At 41.6% G+C, this 21439-nt stretch overlaps 2 protein-coding genes across 2 annotated transcripts in view; both read left to right on the top strand.

Annotated features, from left to right (window-relative positions):
* MYLK3 (myosin light chain kinase 3) overlaps positions 1-3939 on the top strand; it is a 56731-nt gene extending 52792 nt beyond the window's left edge. The window contains exon 16 of the mRNA XM_078868889.1: positions 280-3939. Within this exon, the coding sequence (XP_078725015.1) occupies positions 280-366 (87 nt within the window). The 3' untranslated portion in view covers positions 367-3939. The remainder of the gene's footprint in view (positions 1-279) is intronic.
* A 2039-nt stretch (positions 3940-5978) lies between these two features.
* On the top strand, positions 5979-21312 carry VPS35 (VPS35 retromer complex component). Its single transcript, XM_078868490.1, has 17 exons — positions 5979-6054; positions 8083-8169; positions 8587-8683; positions 9014-9137; positions 9316-9498; positions 9824-10037; positions 10225-10308; positions 10478-10587; positions 10749-10845; positions 11003-11151; positions 11688-11895; positions 13016-13171; positions 14767-14889; positions 15054-15233; positions 15740-15979; positions 18130-18273; positions 18506-21312. The coding sequence occupies exons 1-17, from the start codon at positions 6052-6054 to the stop codon at positions 18683-18685; spliced, it is 2379 nt and encodes a 792-aa protein (XP_078724616.1). The 5' UTR covers positions 5979-6051; the 3' UTR covers positions 18686-21312.
* The last annotated feature ends 127 nt before the right edge of the window (positions 21313-21439 follow it).

Genomic DNA, 21439 nt, shown 5'->3' with positions numbered 1-21439 from the left:
TAGGTTATTGTATTTACATAACGACGATAAGCTCAGGGGCTCTCGTTTTACACAGAATGCTCTCTAATATGGGCAACGTTAAAGAAATGAATGTACTTAATGATGTATGCAATACAGTGTAGACATGTCAGTTTTAACATTTACAGCCAATGGAATGAAACAGGAATTTCATGGGCTTCTTTATGCCAGGGACTCTGTTTTTATTGGTTGCACATTACACGTGATGGCATTTATTTGTTTCCCGTCTCATTTGAAGTGTGCGCTTCTTTATCTTAACAGAAAAACTTCTTTGCTGTAACAGCGGCGAACAGACTTCGCAAAATCAGCAGCTCCACCAGCCTGGCCTTGGAAGGAAGTGAAAAATGAAACCAAGTTGTTCAGTGCATTGCTCAGCTCTGCACGAGTCACTCAGATTAGCTTGTTTCTTTAACCATTTTTCCCAAAAGTACCTCGATCGTACTAGTAGCGTCATGTGACAGAACTAAGTATCCATTCGGATCTCCTGAAGTGCAGTGCCACCGTTCGTGTGCGAGAATGGCCCACGGAAGTAGATATCGCAGAGCCGCCTCTGAGATTGTTTAAAATTGACCTCTAAACGTGGCTTGGTTTCTAAATGTCAGCGGAGTCAGTGAGCTCCGATCTCCACAAAAGATGGAATGAGTCTGGCGTTCATGAAGTCAGGCGTGTGCTCGAGATGGAAGCGGCTGTAAATTGTGCAGGCATTTTAATGTGGAGCCTCCTCACTTCCGTCACTAGGTTTCACTCCCAATGTAGCAAATAAAAACTAGTTTTAGGATTAGTGCGATTAAAGGAAAGTTCATGTTTTAAAATGGAAAGATCATGTATTTGTAAGTCAAGCATTACTAAGCGTGTAAGAGTAGGCCAGATATCCTATCGATGGGCTCTCCAAAGCTCCCTAGTGGAGGCCCTTCCGCCTGCAGGGGTGGGAGAAATAGATTCAGGGCTGCACCTTCACCGTTCCCTTTCACACGACAGTGTTTGGGTATGCGGAAATTTTACGTGATATTTTCTCATTGAGTAATTGGTTAGCATGCACTGTTTAAGAAACGCAACATTGAATAAAGTTGTTTGCGTGGAATTTATACACTTAACTATCAATAAATTGTAATTTTATTGTACATTATATCTGGATGGTTTTATATTCCTATCATGAAACTCTAGGGTAATGCAATGCCAAGCAAAGAGTTTGACGTTCAATATAAATTGAAGCTTGGAGTGGTTTATCTGAATTTCTTTTTTACATTTAGCATGTTCGACTTATTTTTTGTAACAACATAGCAACTTGAGTATTTAATTACAGTAGGGAATTACGAAGTAAATCTGAATTTGTGCAGGCATTGTATTTTATATGAGGAAATGATAACTGCTATGAGGATGCATATATTATATAGTCAATTAATTTGCACATGCCTCTCTCCCTGTTTGACCTTTTATGTTACTGCTGCATAAGCACACGTACAGGAGAGGCGGAACCCATTGATTGTAGAGTGCGGGTTAGGTCAAACTGCCTCGCACACCAGGCACAAAGCACCAGCGATGTCCGTATTTAATCCACCTTCCCTATGTACAAGAGGGAGTGCTCTTGCCAATAACGCCTGGTCATCTTATCAGTATTTTTAACACAACAAGCCTCTGCCCATGAGACTCAAAGTTTGCTTGTTTAAACAAATGCTGCTGGAGAATGTAAGTCTGGAAGACCATTTGGCTTATGGGATGAAAAAAAAATATATATTTTTACGTGGAGTGACAGAGTATGTTACTTTATTGTATTCTCCATGCACATATCGGCTAGCCTAGTTACGCTTGCATACACACACTGGGAATACACTCTCTTGGATTGAGTGGAAAAAAAAATTAACTTGTGGTATGTGAACTTTTACGCAACTGCATACTGGCAGAAACATTATTAAACGTTTTGAGGAATACCGTTTTTTTCTTGATGATAGATGGATCATTTGTCAATGTCCTTGCACGTGGTATTGTATAAAGTAATTTGCACATTTGCATATTATTGAATTGAATTAATTAGTTCGTCCAAAGTCATGGAGATGTGGATGACGATGGCTCTTTATTTTGCTAGAATCTCAAGAGATCAAGTTGTTTTACCAGGATGTTTTGTTCAATATTCAATGCACTTGTTTATTTTTATTGTTCTGTTTTTATAAAGGGTTACCGACGGGCTAGGGAAATAATACACACGATAAGCTAACACAACAAACTTATTCTGACGTTTTTAAAACTTAAAAAAATATCCCCTATGCACAATATTGTGATTTTTGTTAGCTATGTATGTGTGCTCATATAAAATCATCTCTAAGGTCACAGTTTATCCCAAAATTAGAAATATCTCATGATAGTACTTGGAAAAGATTGTTTAAAAATCACATTAAAAAATTCCCAAGCGGTATTTGCGAAAATTATTTGCCCTAAGGCTGTGAGATCTAAATGTTTGGTTTTTTTCTCTCAGCAATGTAGTAGGCGTGTATTGATTCAGCAAAGTAAAGGCAAGCTACCCAATGTGTTGTCGTGTTGTCCCAACACGTGCCGTCAGGCATGGTGCCTGACGTTTTGCTACGCTTACTGGGAGCTTCAGGAACTGCATTCAGTTCTTGAAGAAGCTCCCCGGCACATGGAAAAGCTCTCAAACACGCGGAATGGAATGTCAGACATCGTGTTGAATAAAACGCGGTACAACCTAAAAACTTAGTAATGTAAAGTTCAACTTTATTAAAAAAAATTATACGGCATTGTGCGTTATGCTACCACCCTTCTGATGGGACTAAATTGTAGGCCATTGACTCAGGGTCAACTCTTAAGACGAGATCGGTTCATCGGCTGTTAATTTGCAAGGTCCCAAACGCCCAATTGTTTAACCTAATTTAAATTGTGTTACTGTTTTACTGAAATAACGACGGAATTGCCATTGTGGAAGTTATCACTTTTCTTTAAACTGCAAAGTAAAAACTTAATTTGGGCTCCTTGAACAATGTTTAATGTGCTACCTGTGAAAGAAAAAAAAAGTTTAAAACGTAAAGTGTGGTGTTCCTGGTTGGGCTGCACGTTAATTACTGTATATCTTTTCTCAATCTTTCGCCATGCACTACTGCGGGAATCTTCAGGAGTTTAATTGATAATCTCACCTAGTATCCTAAATGTGCAAAGACTCGGGCGAGATGACATCATTCAACTCCTGAAGATGCCCGCAGTGTTGCGTGGTGACTTGAGAAAGCTCAACACGCAGCATGACCCTTAACACCACACTTGAGATTCACGTAAAATATGTAATTGAACTCACTAAAACAATGAATCCATGAGTTAATAATGAAGATACTGTATATTAAAGAATGGGTTTATTATATTTACCTGCTGTGGATTGGATTACAATGCTTCTTTCGTACGTCTAAGTTTGGTCCTGCATGTTAAAAAAACATTGCGTCAAAAATCATACATTATTAAATGGTGGCTTACGCATGAATTGCACAGCTTATTGAAAGTCAATTTAATTAATGCAAGTATACAGTTGACTTTTAATGATATTGCTTCACCACCCAGGGATCAATCATGATTTGATCCGTACTAAAATCAGGCTAAGATTTAGGTGAGTGCAGTAAGTCCTCTACAGATCTCCACTCGACGATAAGCCGCCAAAATATCAAGGGAAGTAGAATTGTGGGCTGTCATTTAGCCAGTCGTGATTTGCGGGAAATTTGGAAAATTGCGTAGACCGTTGACTCTACCCAAATTGGAGCGTTAGTTTAGTTCACAGTTTTGAGTATCAGTGAATAGTTTATAAAGAACGTGTCGCCTTCCATGAAGGTTGCGTATGATGGGGTTGTGAGGTTCAGATTAATGGAATGGCAGTTACAGTTTCTGTTAACTTATTGTTGTAATCAATATGTCTGTTTGTGTAAGTCTACATGGAGAACTAATAAAGAATGTCAAATATAAATCTTTCCATATTGTTATATTCCTTTGAAAAAATCATTAAATGTTACAAACAACACGTTTTAGCCGTTGACGGTAGAATGCGAATACAGTATGAGCATGAATCTAAATTGCCAAAATATATTTTACGGATTATTCTAACATAACTACATTTACTCAGGCATGTCAGTGGGCACTGGCATAGTTTAGCAACATCAATGAGCCAATCACAGTCACTTGTTTCACTTGCCCTGTGGGTGTGCTGTCACAAAGCCACATCAGACCCTCGGAGTTAATAGAGGGATACACACACAAACCTTCAATCACTTTGGTAAAACACTAACATTAGTAAGGATACTCTTTGGTTCTTTCGGTAAAGTCACGTAGGTAGAAGAAAAATAATAAAATAAAATAATAAAATAATATATCACGACGTTTCGATCACAACACAAGCGGTCGTCCTCAGGCGTAAAAAATAATCCAGCAGTGGAACTGCTGAACCATTATTATTTTTCTACCTACGTGACTTTACCGAAAGAACCAAAGAGTATGGATTTCCGCAGTCACGAAAGCTTCAAATCAAGATTAGTAAGGATATCCAGATGATTTTACAGGATACCCTGTATGTTTAGTGATTTATAAATAAGTAAAACATGGATTTGAATCACTTTTCTAAATCTCGTCAGCAATGTGGCCTATTAAACATTGGTCTTAAAGTACATGCTGTATCCTGGTTGAACTACATGTTGTTCGACGGTTTTTGGAGGTGAAACTGATGTTTGTCGAATTACCAACGCAGTATTTTCATCGACAACACAACACAGCGTGTTTTAATGCGTAACGATCGCACACGGAATGAAGCCACAATACCAGCAGAAATCCACGCATCGTCATCAGTCATGATGAATCCACTGCTGGCTGAAGGCCACCCTAAACCATCACCGTCTCCCATGGTCCTGCAATGAATGTAACAATCCATCTAGCACCTGCACACGAGCAAATTTGATCGCTCCATCTCCGCAGAGGACATCGACTGGTGTCCCTCCTGTGACAGCCACTCCACTTGCCTCCATCCCTTCTCGTTACTTGTCCTGCCTCAGACAACTTTTATTCAGTCAATCCATGCGTATAGACTATAGAAACAATATGTACAGATAGGTCAGAAATATTTAAAGCCGCTAGCATGGTCAGCATTTGCCGAATGGATCGTACGTTCACTGCTTTTAGAAAAATGTATCAATAGTGAATTGTGGATAACTTAATAAATGTGGAACTATCGCCAACAAAAAAATGAAATTATATTTTGTCCAAAGTTAGCTGGTGATGCTGGGTAGACAGTGGAACACAATTAAATATAAAAACAATTAAAGTAGAAACATTAAATAAGGGACGTTTCAGGCAATAGCCCTTCTTCATAACAAACGTTATGTCCATCGGGTTGCCTTTTCCGCACACCATATACTCTCTATACCCACAGCTATGTACACAGAGGTATATTTGACGTGGTGTGCCGGGTGCCAAGCATTTTCTGGCTCAAATGAAGCCCTGGCGGATGAGCGAAAGGGAATGTGTGGTGGGTTCACTCTCCCCAACACACCGCCGGTGAGTGCTGAAGCAGCGACTCATTGGCCACGTTTTGTGTCACGTGACAAGGCGAACTGATTGGGCCGCGTGGTGAACATTGGCTTCGCGTTAAACCACTTCCGGCAGAAGTCTTCCGCGCACTGGAAGATGCCCCCCAACCCCTCTCCCCCCACCACCCTCCCACCACTCCCACACCCCCCCACTACCCTCCCCCCACAACCCCCCCTCTCCCACACCCCTCCTCCCCACCACTCCCGCACCCTCCAACCCCCCCCCACCGCGCGTACACGAGAAATGAACGCTGACGTCAACCTTAGCGGCGTGACGTTGCGTGCGCGACGACGTCACGAACAACGACGAGATGACGTCGCCACTGCCCCAACCATCCAATCGGCGCCCGCACGCCGCCCCTCACGACCCCGCCCCTCTCGTCGTCGTCCCCCCCCGCCCGCCCCCACCCCCCGCGACGCAGTCACATGACGAGGGCGCAGATCGGACCCGAGCGGCCAGGCCTCAGCGATCATGGTAAGTTCTAACATCCCTCACAAACGTCTCGGATTGCTTCAGCAATTATTGTTTCGCGTCACGGTACACGGCGGCGCGCTTGGGCGTCGACCGTGCACATGGAGGGCGCCGCTGGGTCAACGCGGTGTGGGCGAGAAAGGCGAGCGGTTTTGAGGGGGCCCCATCCGCTAGGCCGCTACGGTCCCTCCTGTGTTGTTTAGTTTCCCTGCCGGGCTTGGGAGCGGGAAGTTCCGTAGGGCGATAGGCGCCTCCCTCCTCCCCCGTCAACTATTAAATGTAATGCAATTTTTTATTTATTAATAATCGACTAAATGCCACCGTATCTCCGGATTGTACCAGTAAATACCACTGACATTTTGATGTTGAGAATGATTAAATGTACATTTTAAGTGAGGGAAGAGAACTCTACCATGTAAGGCACTGCGAGAGTTGGACATAGAGAACAGAAAGGGACTCAAATCTGCACATGAATATGGGGATTGATGTCAGAAGGAGTCGCGGATGGCCAGAAGATGGGCGTTCCACACTAGCGGAAAGCAGCAGAGATTTACTTTCCAGTCAGTGGATCTTGACTGAGGGTTCAGGCAGGATGCCTTGCTGACTGAAGCAGAGGGCACAAAGAGAGGGGCAGAGCGAGATGAAATGGGAGAAGTTATTGCCAGGGAGGCTATGGAGGTTCTTGAAGCCGGTGAAGATTTTGAGCGATAAGAGTCAAGAGGAGAAGAGAAGTAGCCAAAGGGTAATATGGAGGTATTTTTAAGGAAGTTAACGCCATCCTGCAATTGATCTGAGATTGGAGTGAGAGCCGACAGAAGGATCTGAAGACTTGAGATGGTCTGCTCTCGATTATGGTCACGAGTGAGAAGATTTGCAGTGACGTTCCATATATATCGGCGTTCTTCATTGCAAGGCCCGCAGGCCACTGGCGACCTCTTGTGGCCTTTAGTGCGACCCCCATCATGCTGTCAACCGCAATGCTTTCAAATGTGTCGCGGTTGTCCCACTGATGTCTTGAAGGCGAAAGTGGCCCACTTCTGGAAATTCGTGAAGAACACTAACACTGGTCTAGATCATTTTCAGGTTAAACATTGAAGAAGCCATAGAGATGTCTTGCAGTAGACACTGTTGAATTGACAGATCAGAAGTCCATATCTTCATCCTTTATTTGTGTAATTTGTCTTCCCGTTACTGCAGTGCATTTAGCTGCATTCTTAATAATTGCATACCGTACTATACAACTTTAACCATTGCCTCCCGTGAATTTGAGAATGTGTTAAATGTAAAGTATAATCCTGTACTCTTCCTTTAAATCTCCTCCGCTTGTTCAGTTTTCCGTTTGGAATTTGTCACAAGTGTGTTTGAATGAGTGTTATGTAAGAGACCAATTTTATACATGATGCATTTCATTTGCTGTGTCATAGTTCTATGTTGTCCTCTAAATTATGGACGTTTAATTGTGTTGAAGCTTCCCTGAAAGGGCAAAACATGTTTGTCCTGTAGTCTTCTTGAAAAAAAAACTCCCTTCAGGAATGTAACTTCTTGTTTGGTTTGTACCTTGCTGTAAGTAAAAGTTAATAATTGCAAGGCGCGAGCTTTTATTATTACAACCTGAAAATGAAATAAAATTAGCAGTTGTGCTTTAAAAAGGAACTACTGTACAGTATTTTCCTTTTCTGTGTTGTGCCCGACACAAAAAATAAGTAGTTTTTTATGTTTTTACATTTTCATTCGTAGATATAAAAACTTACAGGAACTGTTTGTGATTATTTTTGCAATTATTTTATAGGGCTGTTAAAGGGCTTTAATTAAATATCCTTATTTCACGTTATCCTGTTGAAATTTGAAAATCAGGTAAAACAATGTGCCGCGTAAAGTCTTGTGTTGTATGAACAAGCTTAGAAATACTTATGCTGGTGTGCATTTTGCGATTGAAATGTTAAAAAGCGGTTGTCGGCATGGCTAGAAATTTGCCAGGTTTATGCTGGTGGAACAGAGCGGGTTTAGCTTACGCTTTAGCCTGTGATATAGGGATCTGCCCAGGAAGAACAAGAGAAGCTGCTGGATGAAGCCCTGCAGGTGGTGAAGGTGCAGTCCTTCCAGATGAAACGGTGCCTGGTAAGGCAGTTTTTCTTTTCTCAAACGAATGTTGTTTCTCGTTACAAACGGTTCACCCCATTGCTACGCACAGTGAATTAATGTGTGGAAATCACATTTTTAGTTAGAACATTTGCAAAAGTTAATCGGTTTATTTGATGAAAGAGCTGTATGAACAGGGTTGGTTTTGGTAGCGTACGGTAAAGTGGGGCTACCTGTCCACTTCCATTTTTCACACTAATAAGATACAAATTAAGTTATCTCATGCAAAGCTGAAGAATCCTTTTTCATTCTTTCCAAAATGGTGTTACACTCTGATGTGCACTGTCTTGTTCCATGTGGTTTCAAAATATTATTTGTGAGTATAACACGAGGGAAATGGGTATTTTAGCAAGCATCTACTTTTTTCTTATAAATGTATATCTGTTTTTGTGAAAGGACAAGAACAAGCTTATGGATGGACTGAAACATGCATCTAACATGCTGGGGGAGCTCCGTACATCTATGCTGTCTCCAAAGTGCTACTATGAGCTGTGTATCCTTTTAACTTGATTTGCTATTCATCCAGCTATTTTCAGTGTTGGTTTGCATACCTCAAATCGTATTATGATGAATACATAAAGGTACTGTTTCACTTGTATTATGAAATGCCTTCATTCACATGACCGCACACATTTGGCTACTGTCGCACATCTTAGAATGAGCAGTGCTTTCTAGAATTGGCACAACGCTTTGTAACGAATCGTTTTTAGTTTACTGTTACGAAACCGATATGTTACGCTATAGTCTAGGACACACAACGGTGTCATTGTTAATTAAATTCATATTGTATTATTACACTCCCTGACGCCTGGTGGGTGCACAGACATGGCTGTGACAGATGAGCTTCATCACCTGGAGGTGTTCCTTATTGACGAGTTCACGAAGGGTCGGAAAGTCGCCGATCTCTATGAACTGGTGCAATATGCCGGAAACATCATCCCCCGTCTGTGAGCATCTTCTCTCCCATACATCGCAGTAATAGTGTCACCAGGAGCTTACCACGGAACCAGATGGTTGCATTTCTAGTTTCAACAATGTTTTTAAATCTTTGTGACGATCAGCATAGTGCCATTCACCCAGAACATTATCATTGTTAACATTTGGCCATGCACTTTCCAATCTAAGGTACTTGCTGGTGACTGTTGGGGTGGTCTACATCAAGACATTTGCGCAGTCACGCAAAGATATATTAAAGGACCTGGTGGAGATGTGCAGGGGAGTTCAACATCCCCTGCGCGGGCTCTTTTTGAGAAACTACCTGCTGCAGTGTACACGCAACGTGCTGCCGGATGAGGGAGAGGTTACCGAGTGAGTACTGTTACCACTGTCCTTTCTATTTGTTCACCAGTATGTGTACATTTGTAATATCATCTGTAAACCACAGGATCTTACCTATATTGTGCATTTAAACTATTTTTAAGTATATGATCATCATCATCATCTATGATTAAGAAATGTTTTCTTCAGGCACATTGGTATTTTGCTTTTCATTATTCCAACATGTTTTCATGCACCTCTTTAGTTCTTGATTTAAGAGGGATTTTACGTAGCTCAATGTAATCTACGATATTTATGTAAATAAGTCAGGGACACGGTAAATGCAACATTTTCTTTCCTCTGCTACCCCCGATAGTGACAAGGCGACGGGTGAGATTGGAGACTCGCTGGACTTCGTGCTGCTCAACTTTGCAGAGATGAACAAGCTGTGGGTGCGGATGCAGCACCAGGGGCACAGCCGTGAGAAGGAGAAGCGCGAGCGCGAGCGGCAGGAGCTGCGCATCCTCGTCGGCACCAACCTGGTGCGGCTCAGCCAGCTGGAGGGCGTCAATGTGGACAGGTTCAAGCAGGTCGGTGACCTCTTTCAATTGTTTTGTCTCCACATGTAGGCCACTCGCAAGAGAGTACCATTGTTGTATTTTTCACTTTAGGCATTTCATTGTTGTGCTGTCTGTATGGTTGATGTGCTGCTTGCTTCGTTTACAGAATGTTACGAAATATTTTGGTCAATTAGTAAATGGAATGTGTTTTTTTAAGGTGGTGCTGCCCGGAATTCTGGAGCAAGTAGTGAATTGTAGAGACGCCATCGCACAGGAGTACCTGATGGAATGCATCATACAGGTGTGTGCTGGCCAGAGCCTTGTTGCTTTCCCTGCATATTCACTTGAAGCAGTAATTACAGATGCAGAGCTGAAATAGTTGTTTTCTAAAAGCAGCCATCCACTGCACCCAAAAATATTGTTCCCCGTAGCAGTTGCACACAAATAATCTCTGTTCATAATCTCTGCAGGTGTTCCCTGATGAGTTCCACCTCCAGACCTTGAATCTCTTCCTCCGAGCATGTGCCGAGCTTCACCAGAATGTCAATGTCAAGAACATTATTATCGCCCTGATTGACAGGTGTGTGTTGAGATATTGAGTTCACACTCTGTTGTAATGCAGGGGCATGTATTTGAATAGCTGCCTACACAGTTTGCTGTAAAACCTGCTTCTTAGCGAAGGGGTAAACCAGCTTTTTGTGCCAAAGAGCTCAAGTGAAGTGATCATGTTCTTTGCTGCAGACTCGCTCTTTTTGCACACCGTGAGGATGGGCCTGGCATTCCACAAGAAGTGAAGTTGTTTGACATCTTCTCGCAGCAGGTCGCAACTGTCATTCAGGTACATAATAAATGGGAGTAAGTCTTCAACAGACTTTGTTTTAATACATACTATACATTGTGCCCTCTTTATGCAATTGGTGTAAATGGTGCCACTGAGATTTCCAGGCACAAATGCTTAATTTCATGTTGGTTGTAACTGTACTGTGGAATTGCAGTCCAGGCAAGATATGCCCACGGAGGATGTGGTGTCACTACAAGTGTCTCTGATCAACCTGGCGATGAAGTGCTACCCAGACCGAGTGGATTATGTGGACAAGGTCCTGCAGACTACAGCTGACATTTTTGGCAAGCTCAACCTGGAGCAGTGAGTCAACCTGTGTTTTACGAATGGTCAGAATAATGTTTTCATAAGTTTGGCTGTATTTAGTAAATAATAAGTACTGCCGACATCTTGGGTGTGTATCCAGGAAGCTGCCCGTGATTACGCCGGCTTCGCAAAGTTGTTAGTTGATGGTCTCGGCCTGGTCAATAATGAATTTGTTGTTGCACTCGTAAACGTCTCTTTTTGTAGTAGAGCGGGTGGCAAAGTGCTGCCCTGTAATGTTGAGGTTTCAAAAGTAGTTCTGTGATATCTCCTTCCATGGACTGTTCTCTAACATGCGGTGTTGCCCTGCGAGAGTTCCAAACAGATTCTTCATCTCATAACACCCGATAGTACAATTAGGATAACATCGTTTTTTTATACACGTGAAGCTCATGAAAACTAAATGCATTTACGAATATTGTTTAAATTAACAGTTAATTGTGGAGAAGATGTATGCGCTGCCATTACTAATACAATGCATTCAAGACTTGAGAAGAAAAGTAGAAATTAAAATTGGTTTTCTTGTATTTTTGCAGTGTGGCCACGAGCAGTGCCGTGTCCAAGGAGCTGACGCGTCTACTAAAGATCCCGGTGGACTCGTACAACAACGTGCTCACCATCCTGCAGCTGAAGCACTTCCGCCCGCTGTTCGAGTACTTTGACTACCAGTCGCGCAAGAACATGAGCTGCTATGTGCTGGGAAATGCCCTTGAGCATGACACCAATGTCCCCATGCAGGATCAGGTTAGCTTGTGACCCCCCCCCTCCCCCCTTGTCTCTGTGTGGGATGCATGCGTCTCATACTTATTATTCAGAGGTGCTTAAAGACATGTATATTGTGCACATTTGAAGAATTATGCTTTGCATCAAAGTCATAAATATACAGGCTGGATTGTCAAGTAGTGAAATAGTTTTTATGGGTGCGCCGAGGTGGTGAGATGTTCACTGCCTTGCCTAGCATACAGGAGGTCATGGGTACGATCCAGACCCTGACGCTTGTATATTTGGAGTTTTCATGTTCTCTCTGTGATCCTCCGGTTTTCCCTCCACATTTAGAAACATGCATTTATAGTATTTGGCTGCTATAAATTTCGACGTGATGAGCCACTTCATTGAGCTATCATTTGTAGGCATGTCGCCTCTGAAAAAGAGCTATAATAGCTCCGTTGGCCTTGCCTGGTAAAATGTAAATAGTTTAATCGTTTTAATGAAAAGCTGAAAAGACACTCTTTGAAGCGAATATTTATTTTATACAGCGATATTATCAATAGTTATTTTTAGGCTAGAGAAAATTATCCATTAAATGGAGTTTTTTTGTAATTACATAAATAACGCATAATACAATGTGGATGACAAGAGGTTCAATATAACCGCTGTAAAAAAATACTTGTTGTCGATATAAACTTGTGAACATGAATGTTGTACAGTGTGGAACCCAAAATACAAATAACATACTTTATAGATGTGCACCTGCAGTGTTTCCCAGGCTATGGATACACGTCATCAATGAGGACAAAAACCAAGATCATAACATCAGTCGAAAGCTTTGCTCTGCAGTGATGTCATTAAATGGAATATGTTAAAACATGTGGAAGTGATGTCACTAAATTGCCAATTATGCACTTAATGTTTGTAAACTCTTTATTTCTTATCAAACTTTAGCACTCGCGTCTAATAGACCATGTCTAATAGCCCAGCACACACCCTAGGTATGTATCTACAAGTTTAACGCGTAGGCTTTAGTATGACAATGAATCTACAAGATAAGATATTTATTGTCATTGGTGCATGATCTCTACAGGAAGTCCAAAATTGTGAACTGTGGCATCGTAGTGACGTGGAACCCTCTTGCCATCCCGCCCAGGTGGACTCGCTGCTGACCCTCGTCTCATCGCTGGTGCAAGACCAGCCAGACCAGCCAACTGAGGAGCCGGACCCCGAGGACTTTGCCGAGGAGCAGGGCCTGGTGGGGCGCTTCATCCACCTGCTCAAGGCTGAGAGCCCTGACCAGCAGTACCTGGTACTGCACACATACACTCCTCATTGAAACTTTTAAACACTTACCACCATTGGAATATAAAGTGATGGCCTACATTTAACAGGCTCCTGCACTCACCACAGCAAGTTGTAATGGTGCATGCCTGTAATCCAGCGCTTAGGAGGCAATGGTAGTGTATCAGGCTGATTCGTAAAACTCTCCAAACTGCTGGGGGGCCAGGAGATGATAGTGCACTTTATGGGTTTGTGAACCTGTCTGCAGAATTTAGTTATCCTCTTGTTCAAGTCGGTTTTCTCCATTTACTCTTGCACTGTTTTCCTTCAGCACATAAAAAAGTCTTATAATGAATTGGCTAACTCACCTAAAACAGTCTTGAAAACTGAGTGAAGCTCTCCTGGATAGTATTTCAGCACAATAACTGACATATACTTTGAGAGTGAGTGCATAATAAACCACTTCTCTTTAAAGGAATATAAGAGAATAAATACACAGTTTACTGCATGTGCTTAACCTTTTTTTTAGGGCGAGCAGGTCTTTAGGGCTCTCCATCATATCTCGTTTAAAATAGTCAGGAACATGCACTTATTTTGCAGGTCATTTTTGGACTTTGCTAAATATGGATCTAACCATCATGTATTTTGTCTACTTTATGCTTATCTAATTGTGTATTTTGGTTGTATGCCACACACTGACGTTAATGCAATTCAAATTATGAAGAATATTCAATTCATGCCACCGCAGCGTTGTATATTATTCATGTATACCATTAGGAAAGTATGTATCCATGCATATGATTTGCCCTTAGAACATCAAACTCGTGCATCATCAGAATCTATATACTCGTAATAAGCTTCTCCTCTGTGTGTTTGTGTTTATGTATCTTTGTCTGAAGAACTCTTAGACTGCTCCATCCATCTCGGTCAATGAGGTATTATTTATGGGCTTATGACATGGAGTATGCGATCAAGGTTGAAATTACAAAAAAATAATACCTTTGACCCAATAATTTGGCTTATCAGCCCTGGTGCATGACCTGAGCCCTGCAGTCCTTAACAATAAGATCACAGAGACATGTGCCATTGGTGTGTGCGGTGAGCCAGTGAATCTCAACGGGCTTTCCATTATATTTAGCTGATGTTGGAGGCATACATCATGGGTGTCGGGGTGCAATATTCTGGCTTGCCAGAAGAATACAGGATAGCAAACGTGGACCCCACCTGTTCTATCTTTATGGGTTCTCTCTGACCTGTAAACACATTAATTTGGTGGCAACACCTCAATATATAGAGGACTACAGAGCTTGGGGATTTTTGCACCAGCTCACAGCCTGGCTGCCTTTCCTGCTTGTCTTTGGTTCCTTGTACCTCGAGTAATTCTCTTTTTTCAAAAGTGAGTGAACACTGTGCGCATTGCAAGTTGACATTATTATAAACTGGTGAGTGGTAAAGAGAAGGTTGCGTTGATGAGTGGTCAGTGTCAGGTGCCTGGTGAATGTCTGACATGGGTCAGGTGAATGTCGTGTCATGTGAGTTTCACGTCTCCCCATCTGTATATCGGGCTGCACACTTGTTTTATATAGACCAACATAAGTCATGGTGTTACTCTGTCCCTCTCAGATTTTAAACACGGCGAGAAAACACTTTGGAGCCGGAGGAAACCAAAGAATACGGCATACTCTGCCACCCCTGGTTTTTGCTGCTTACAGACTGGCCTTCTGGTACAAGGAATGTGCGCAGATGGTAAGTGAGAGAAGATGGAAAGAATGTGTTAACGGTGATCTCGGCCACGTGCTGCAGTGGATATATTACGTGCTGCACCATTTCCCTGTCATAATAAACATTCCTAGTTTTTAAATTATTTTCATTTAGAAAATAATATTGAATATCTATTGATCTACTTGCAGGATGACAAGTGGGAAAAGAAATGCCAGAAGATCTTCACATTCTGTCACCAAACCATCGGTGCACTGATCAAGGCAGAGCTTGCGGAGCTTCCTTTGCGCCTTTACCTCCAGGGGGCTCTTGCAGCTGGAGAGATTGCCTTCGAGAACCACGAGACGGTCGCTTACGAGTTCATGTCACAGGTTCGTTTGCGTGCTCTGTTGTGAGGGCTTGAACCACAGCAGTTGGGGCTGGTGACATTTTGAAATGTCCGCAACTGACATTTCAGAATGACTGACGTCGCATGGAAATGTATGTCGGTGCAATCGTTTTCCTCTGACTCATGCCTATAATTCGGTACGACAGAGGGACAAGGGTTGGCAGATCATATAGGTCAAAGTATAGAATATGAATTCTACAATCTGTCTTTGCATATATGTGAATATTGTCTCTCATGCATGGGTTGTCTGGGTCTCTGGTGCCCTCTTATATGCCACTTCAAAAATATCACAATTCAGAACATGAGTGAAAAGGTCTTTATACTTGAGGCTTTTTATTGGAAAAGGAACAGGCATAATTTTCAATTAAATTATTGTGGTTAGAATTGAATTTTGGTTGTAATTTTTTACATTTAGCTGTTGGCATGATTTGATTAGATTTTTCTTACTTTGCGCGCACACATTCAGGAAACAAATTTGTCGATTTGCAGGCGTTCTCGTTGTACGAGGATGAGATCAGCGACTCGAAAGCGCAGCTGGCAGCAATCACACTCATCCTGGGCACTCTCGAGCGCTGCCACTGCTTCTCAGAGGAGAACCACGAGCCTCTGCGCACGCAGTGCGCCCTCGCGGCCTCCAAGCTGCTCAAGAAGCCCGACCAGTGCCGTGCAGTCACCGTGTGCTCTCACCTCTTCTGGTCTGGCCGCACCACTGAGTCAGGGGGCAATGAGGTAATGTGAACACTCGCTGTCTTTTAGATATACAGGCCTACCCCAGTTTATGCCCAGGATGCATGCGTTCCTGAAAACCTGGACGGTAATCAAAAGTACTTGAATCGAAGCAAAGAGATGGGATGGTGGATCGTAACGTAGTACAGAACATAAACATAGGATGCTCAGTAAGCCATTGCACATCTATATTGCTAAACCATTGGTGTGAAAGGTAAGTGTATATTATTGATATACAGTAGACCATTGATTAACCGGTGGCTTTGGGGGCAAGGAAGTGCCAGATTTTTTTTTAAAACGCTGGATAATCACATTTAAAATATCTTGTTTTTGCACATTCATGTATTACATGTTTTTAGGTGTTTTATTTTTTCGTGTTTTACATTTGTTTATTATTTGAAATCGCCATTAACATACAAATAGACAAAATATATATCCTGTAAAAGTTGCTATTTACTGTACCGTACTTACCACTCTAATCTCGGAAACTCTGCATGGGGTGATGTACGTACGCGCTTATTTAAAACATGTTTTTGACGCTCGCTGGACCGATGCAGCCTTTAGACCGGTGCTCCGGCAAACACTGAATTACGCTCGCTTTTCTCCAGATCGCACTGTATATTTTATTTTTTATTACTGTTGTTATTAGTCACAAAAATATAATATAGTGCAGTATTTTCAATGTTAAGTTTTATGTAGTGTATAATTTACTGTATTTAATATATCACACTGAAATTAAGCATAGCTGCTTTTTTGTCACGCACACAGTGCCGATCGCCAAACTGGTACAGCCTTTGGAGCAGTTTTGCCGGATTGGCCCAGGACCGCCAGATAATGTTGAAAGCCGGAAAACCACATGCCAGATAATCGATGATAAACTGTATTGCGATTTCTGCTATTTTGTATTTACTATTATTAGTTCATCATGTAAGACTTATTTTACACTTGTATAAACATAGGTGCCATAGAAACGATATGTGGGGGGAAAAAATATTAACTGTACGTGAACGTATGAAAGATGACTAATCAGAAACGCTAACGCTCTGGCGCCATCTGGTGGATGAATGTCGCCGTGCCACGTCAGCAACGTGGTGTTGCTGTGGCCTGATGAAGCTAGTTGTAATTACTAATGGCAAAACGTTGTACTCAAATTGTAAATGTTGTGGATTTGCTCTCCAACACACCGGTGTGCTGGACTAGTAACGATTTGGAATGTTCTGTTTACGTGACAAACCTTACTAATTGGCTGTGTCGGGTGGTGACGGGTTTAACGAAACATTTATATATTTACGCGATCTAACCCAAAAAAACCTGTATTATGGATGATATTGGTCGCGAAAGTCTGTGTTAAACTAACGTGGTGTTGTTAATGGCAAAGTCGTAAATCTCGAGTACGTTACGGCGAGGTCACACAGTATTTAAAACGGGATTGGGTATCAGTGCGTACAACGGGAGGGCGTGGATCGTGGTATTCCCATCTACTCATTGCCTTTTCCTCCAGTTTGCTTTTGGCGTCACGTCATGAGACAAAGGATTACTTTGGAAATATCACAAAGCAGTTTGCTGCATATGTCAGAGATTGAGCCGTCGAAGAGGTTTTTACATAGGATTTGTGAAAAATATTTAAGTGGAATAAAAAAAAAAATCCTTTCGAGGGTAGGGGGATGCGTTTTCACATGAACGATGAAATATATTGTTGCATTACCTTTACACCAGTGTAATTCTCAGATCTGGAATTTAGCCAAATAAAGTGCAAAACCATACTTAATATAATGTTGTCTTATGCGATCATTCATTACCAAACTGATAACATTAGCTTGCTGCACTTGAGAACCCAGTTTAGTCAGACAGCTGTCCAGATTTGAGCCCAGAATCTGAGCAGTGGGGCTCCGTGCCCTGACCTTGGCGACCTGTCCACGTCTGTCTTGTGCTTTACAGAAAGATTGTGGTGTCCTATGCAACCCAGTGCACTTATCATTACGTAATTACGGAATGTGTATAATAGTGTTTTTTAAGTAGTGCATAGCCATGCCGTTTTATATATTTTGTAATTATATCATTTTAGAAACGATGCACATGTATCGCATCATTCAACTTTTGCTTTGTAACTATTAAAGAAAAAAACTTGCATATCTTTCCGCATTCCATACTAGCTCCGTGATGGGAAACGGGTCATGGAGTGCCTGAAGAAAGCTGTGAAGATCGCCAACCAGTGCATGGACACCTCCTTGCAGGTCCAGCTCTTCACAGAGATCCTCAACAGATACATATTCTTCTATGAGAAGGGAAATGAAGCTGTGAGTATGGCTTAACACATTTTTGTTCCCGTCATTTACTTTATAAATTTGATAAGTTCAATCAGCAAATGTTCCTTTTTATCTTATGCTCCCCCCCCCCAATTCATAATCCATGTACATGGCTTGAAAGATTGTTTTGATTGTAGTTTTATTTTTTAAACTGACAACGCGTACTGGGATCTCACCCTTATACCGACATGTGCAGGCTAACCAAACTGATGTTGCTCTGCAGGTTAGCATCCAGGTGCTGAACCAACTCATCCAAAAGATCCGGGAAGAGCTTCCCAACCTGGAGTCCAACGAGGAGACAGAACACCTGAGCAAGCACTTTCAGAACACGCTGGAGCACCTGCGGCTGCGACAGGAGTCTCCTGAATCTGACGGGCCCTCCTACGACGGCCTTGTCCTGTAACCCCCCCCCCCCCTCCAGCGCCGCTTCTTGTGCCCGAACACCCACACATTCTGTCCATTGCTCCTCTTGCATCTTTCTCAGTCCAGCACTGACCCTGTGCGTCCTCAATGGGCTCTTGTGCAGGCTGCATGCACTCGTTCACACGTGGCAGTGGCCTGTGTTATTTGGGTGAATTGACACGTGCTGAATGACTTGACTGTACCTTATTATTATTTGGCTCACTTTGCCTTGTTCTGTGCTGTTGGCCTTGTCATTTATTTGCCCATCCCAGTATTGATGGTTGTTTCGTGATAATCTCTCACAGATTACAAACTAATATTTCATAACATCTTTTGCACTTTTTGTTTCTCAACTTGCATGCCGAAATTATTTACCTGGCAGAGAAAGATGCATTAGGAATGTGCCTTATTCAAATTTACATTACAAGTATGACATTCTTAACATCACTTGAGTCCTTTATTTTGTCTGGGCCTGTTTAATATTTTCCCCTTAGACAATGCATGTTAGATGTAGAATCTACATGAATCTGTAATCTGGGCACAAACTTTATTTAGCAAATATTGTTGATCCATAATTGAATAGCTACTACCAGCCACCCATATCCTGTTTAATATTGTTGCAGATATATGTTTAGTTGCTTAACCTCTGCACATTTCTGTAGGAAGTAATTGCCAAACGTTGTAAAGGACTTGTTTACTGAAATCAGTGGATGTTCATGCTTTATTGCCATGTTTAAAATAAAATAGGAAAAACAAGTCAGTTTCTATGTGATTTTCCATGCTTTTTATTATAAAAAAAATTGGACACAGTATTTACTGTCCATAATATATGTCACAAGCTCAAAAAACAGCATTAGCAGATTAATGTTCTGGATATATTGCTTCTCAACCAATATTAATTGGTGATGGATATATTGCTTCTGAAGAGTTGTAGCTTTTCAGACTGTAAATTATTACATTCTCTTATGTTGAATGTTAACCGTGGATACTGGGGCCATTTGTGATGAGGGTTGACATTTTCTGTCCTACCAGAGTTGACTTTCCAACTGCTTTGCATTGAAAACTGTCACATGTCCGTGTTGTGCTTGAGTTGATGGCTGCATTTAGGGTCATTGGCATGTTGGATGAGAGTTCACTTGTTGAAAGGTGTTATACGAGTGTTTTGAAACAGGTGTGGGATCTAATCGTTGGACATGGGCTACTACTTTGGAAGGGAGTAGTTTTTTTTGTTTTACTTACAAATTATGCTACTATGTTATAGCCAATTCAAATATGTACTCAGTGTTGGTATGGACCCAATGCTTTTTCTTGTGCAAATTTTTATTTTGTAACTAATCCCATCGGTAAATTGTGTACAGAGGAATTTTATATTTCTCTTGCAACAAGTTGTGATCGTGATTTAATGAAGTTTTCTTGTTGGGCATCATTATGTTTGTTTGTCTTGTCATATATCTACAAATGTTTTGAGTATCTTTGAAAAAATGTGTAACTTAGATACCTTTAAAACTTCCAACACTTGTGCAGTTTAATTATCACTGTTAGTGTAACAATATGAACACAACTCTTTCCAGTGTCATTTCCGTTTATGTGGAGAGGTTAAAAGCATGGATGAGAAATTCCGAGAGTAAAATCACGTTCCAAGCATTAAACTAATTTTCAGGTTGCAGTTTTGTTTCTGTTGCAGCTAAGCTGATGGAAGGAATTCATGATTTGTAAAAATGAACCACTTCGAAGTGGGGTGCACTGCTTTGGCGTACCACTGGTACTCGTTTCGCGTTAGGAAAAGAGTAATCGACATTTTGTTAGTCGATGCATACGTTTACCCATAGGGCTGTACGGTAGGGGCATGTAGCCATGTCATGCGAGTGTCGATGATTTTAACGGTGAAAAATTATTCGGTCGGAACAATGGTAAATATCTTGAAATGGACCAGAATCCAGTTTATCAGTCGTCAAACGTATTATTCTATACCAGCAGAAAGCATTGTAACAATGTTGGTGAGACATCAGTGTGCCACTTCTTTCACTTAACAAAAACCTCATGGCGCTTATGACCTCACCAACCCTTAATTTTCCTGATTACGTCTCCCCTCTGAAGCCAAACAAGTAAAATGCAGGTAAGTACTTTAAGGAGTAATAACACCCCACATGTTGATGAATACTCGCAAGGCATTGGCTGCCCGCTGTCCTAAGTACACAAAACCTCGGGGTTTTGTTCTTCTATTGAGTCATGTATTGGTTTATACAGTAGTTAGTTATTGCCTGTGCACGCTTGCATGCACAAGTTATAGTCTCCCCTAGGACTGAAGATCGGGGAAGAAGGGTTGGATTGTATGTCTTAAAGTTGAGATGCAGCAAGACGGGCATGCGGTGTGTTACATTGACATAGGCAGCTGTTTGCTTGTGTAATTGCAGTACTAAATTACAACGTGGATGTTACTTTAATCGGACAGTCATGGAAATTATAAGTTCCCGAACACACTTTGCTGATGAAAATGTTAATTCCCATTTAAATTCACTTAAATGCATTCACTTTAGTGTAGTGCAAATGTATAGACCTTGATTTATTTTGCATGTTAACATTGTTAACAGTACCATGCAAATATTCAATAAAGTGTAATGGATTACGGATTGAATGTTGTATTACTTCCTAATGTGTAAGGGGATCCGTAAGAGCTGTGTTCATGCTTTGGATCTTGATGATTTTGAATTCTTTATAAGATTGCTCAATTGTACACTTGGGAAGTTCATGCAAA

Source organism: Lampetra fluviatilis, chromosome 26 (genome assembly GCF_964198595.1).
Source record: "Lampetra fluviatilis chromosome 26, kcLamFluv1.1, whole genome shotgun sequence".
NCBI lineage: Eukaryota > Metazoa > Chordata > Hyperoartia > Petromyzontiformes > Petromyzontidae > Lampetra > Lampetra fluviatilis.
This window is presented reverse-complemented; position numbering and strand designations above follow the sequence as displayed.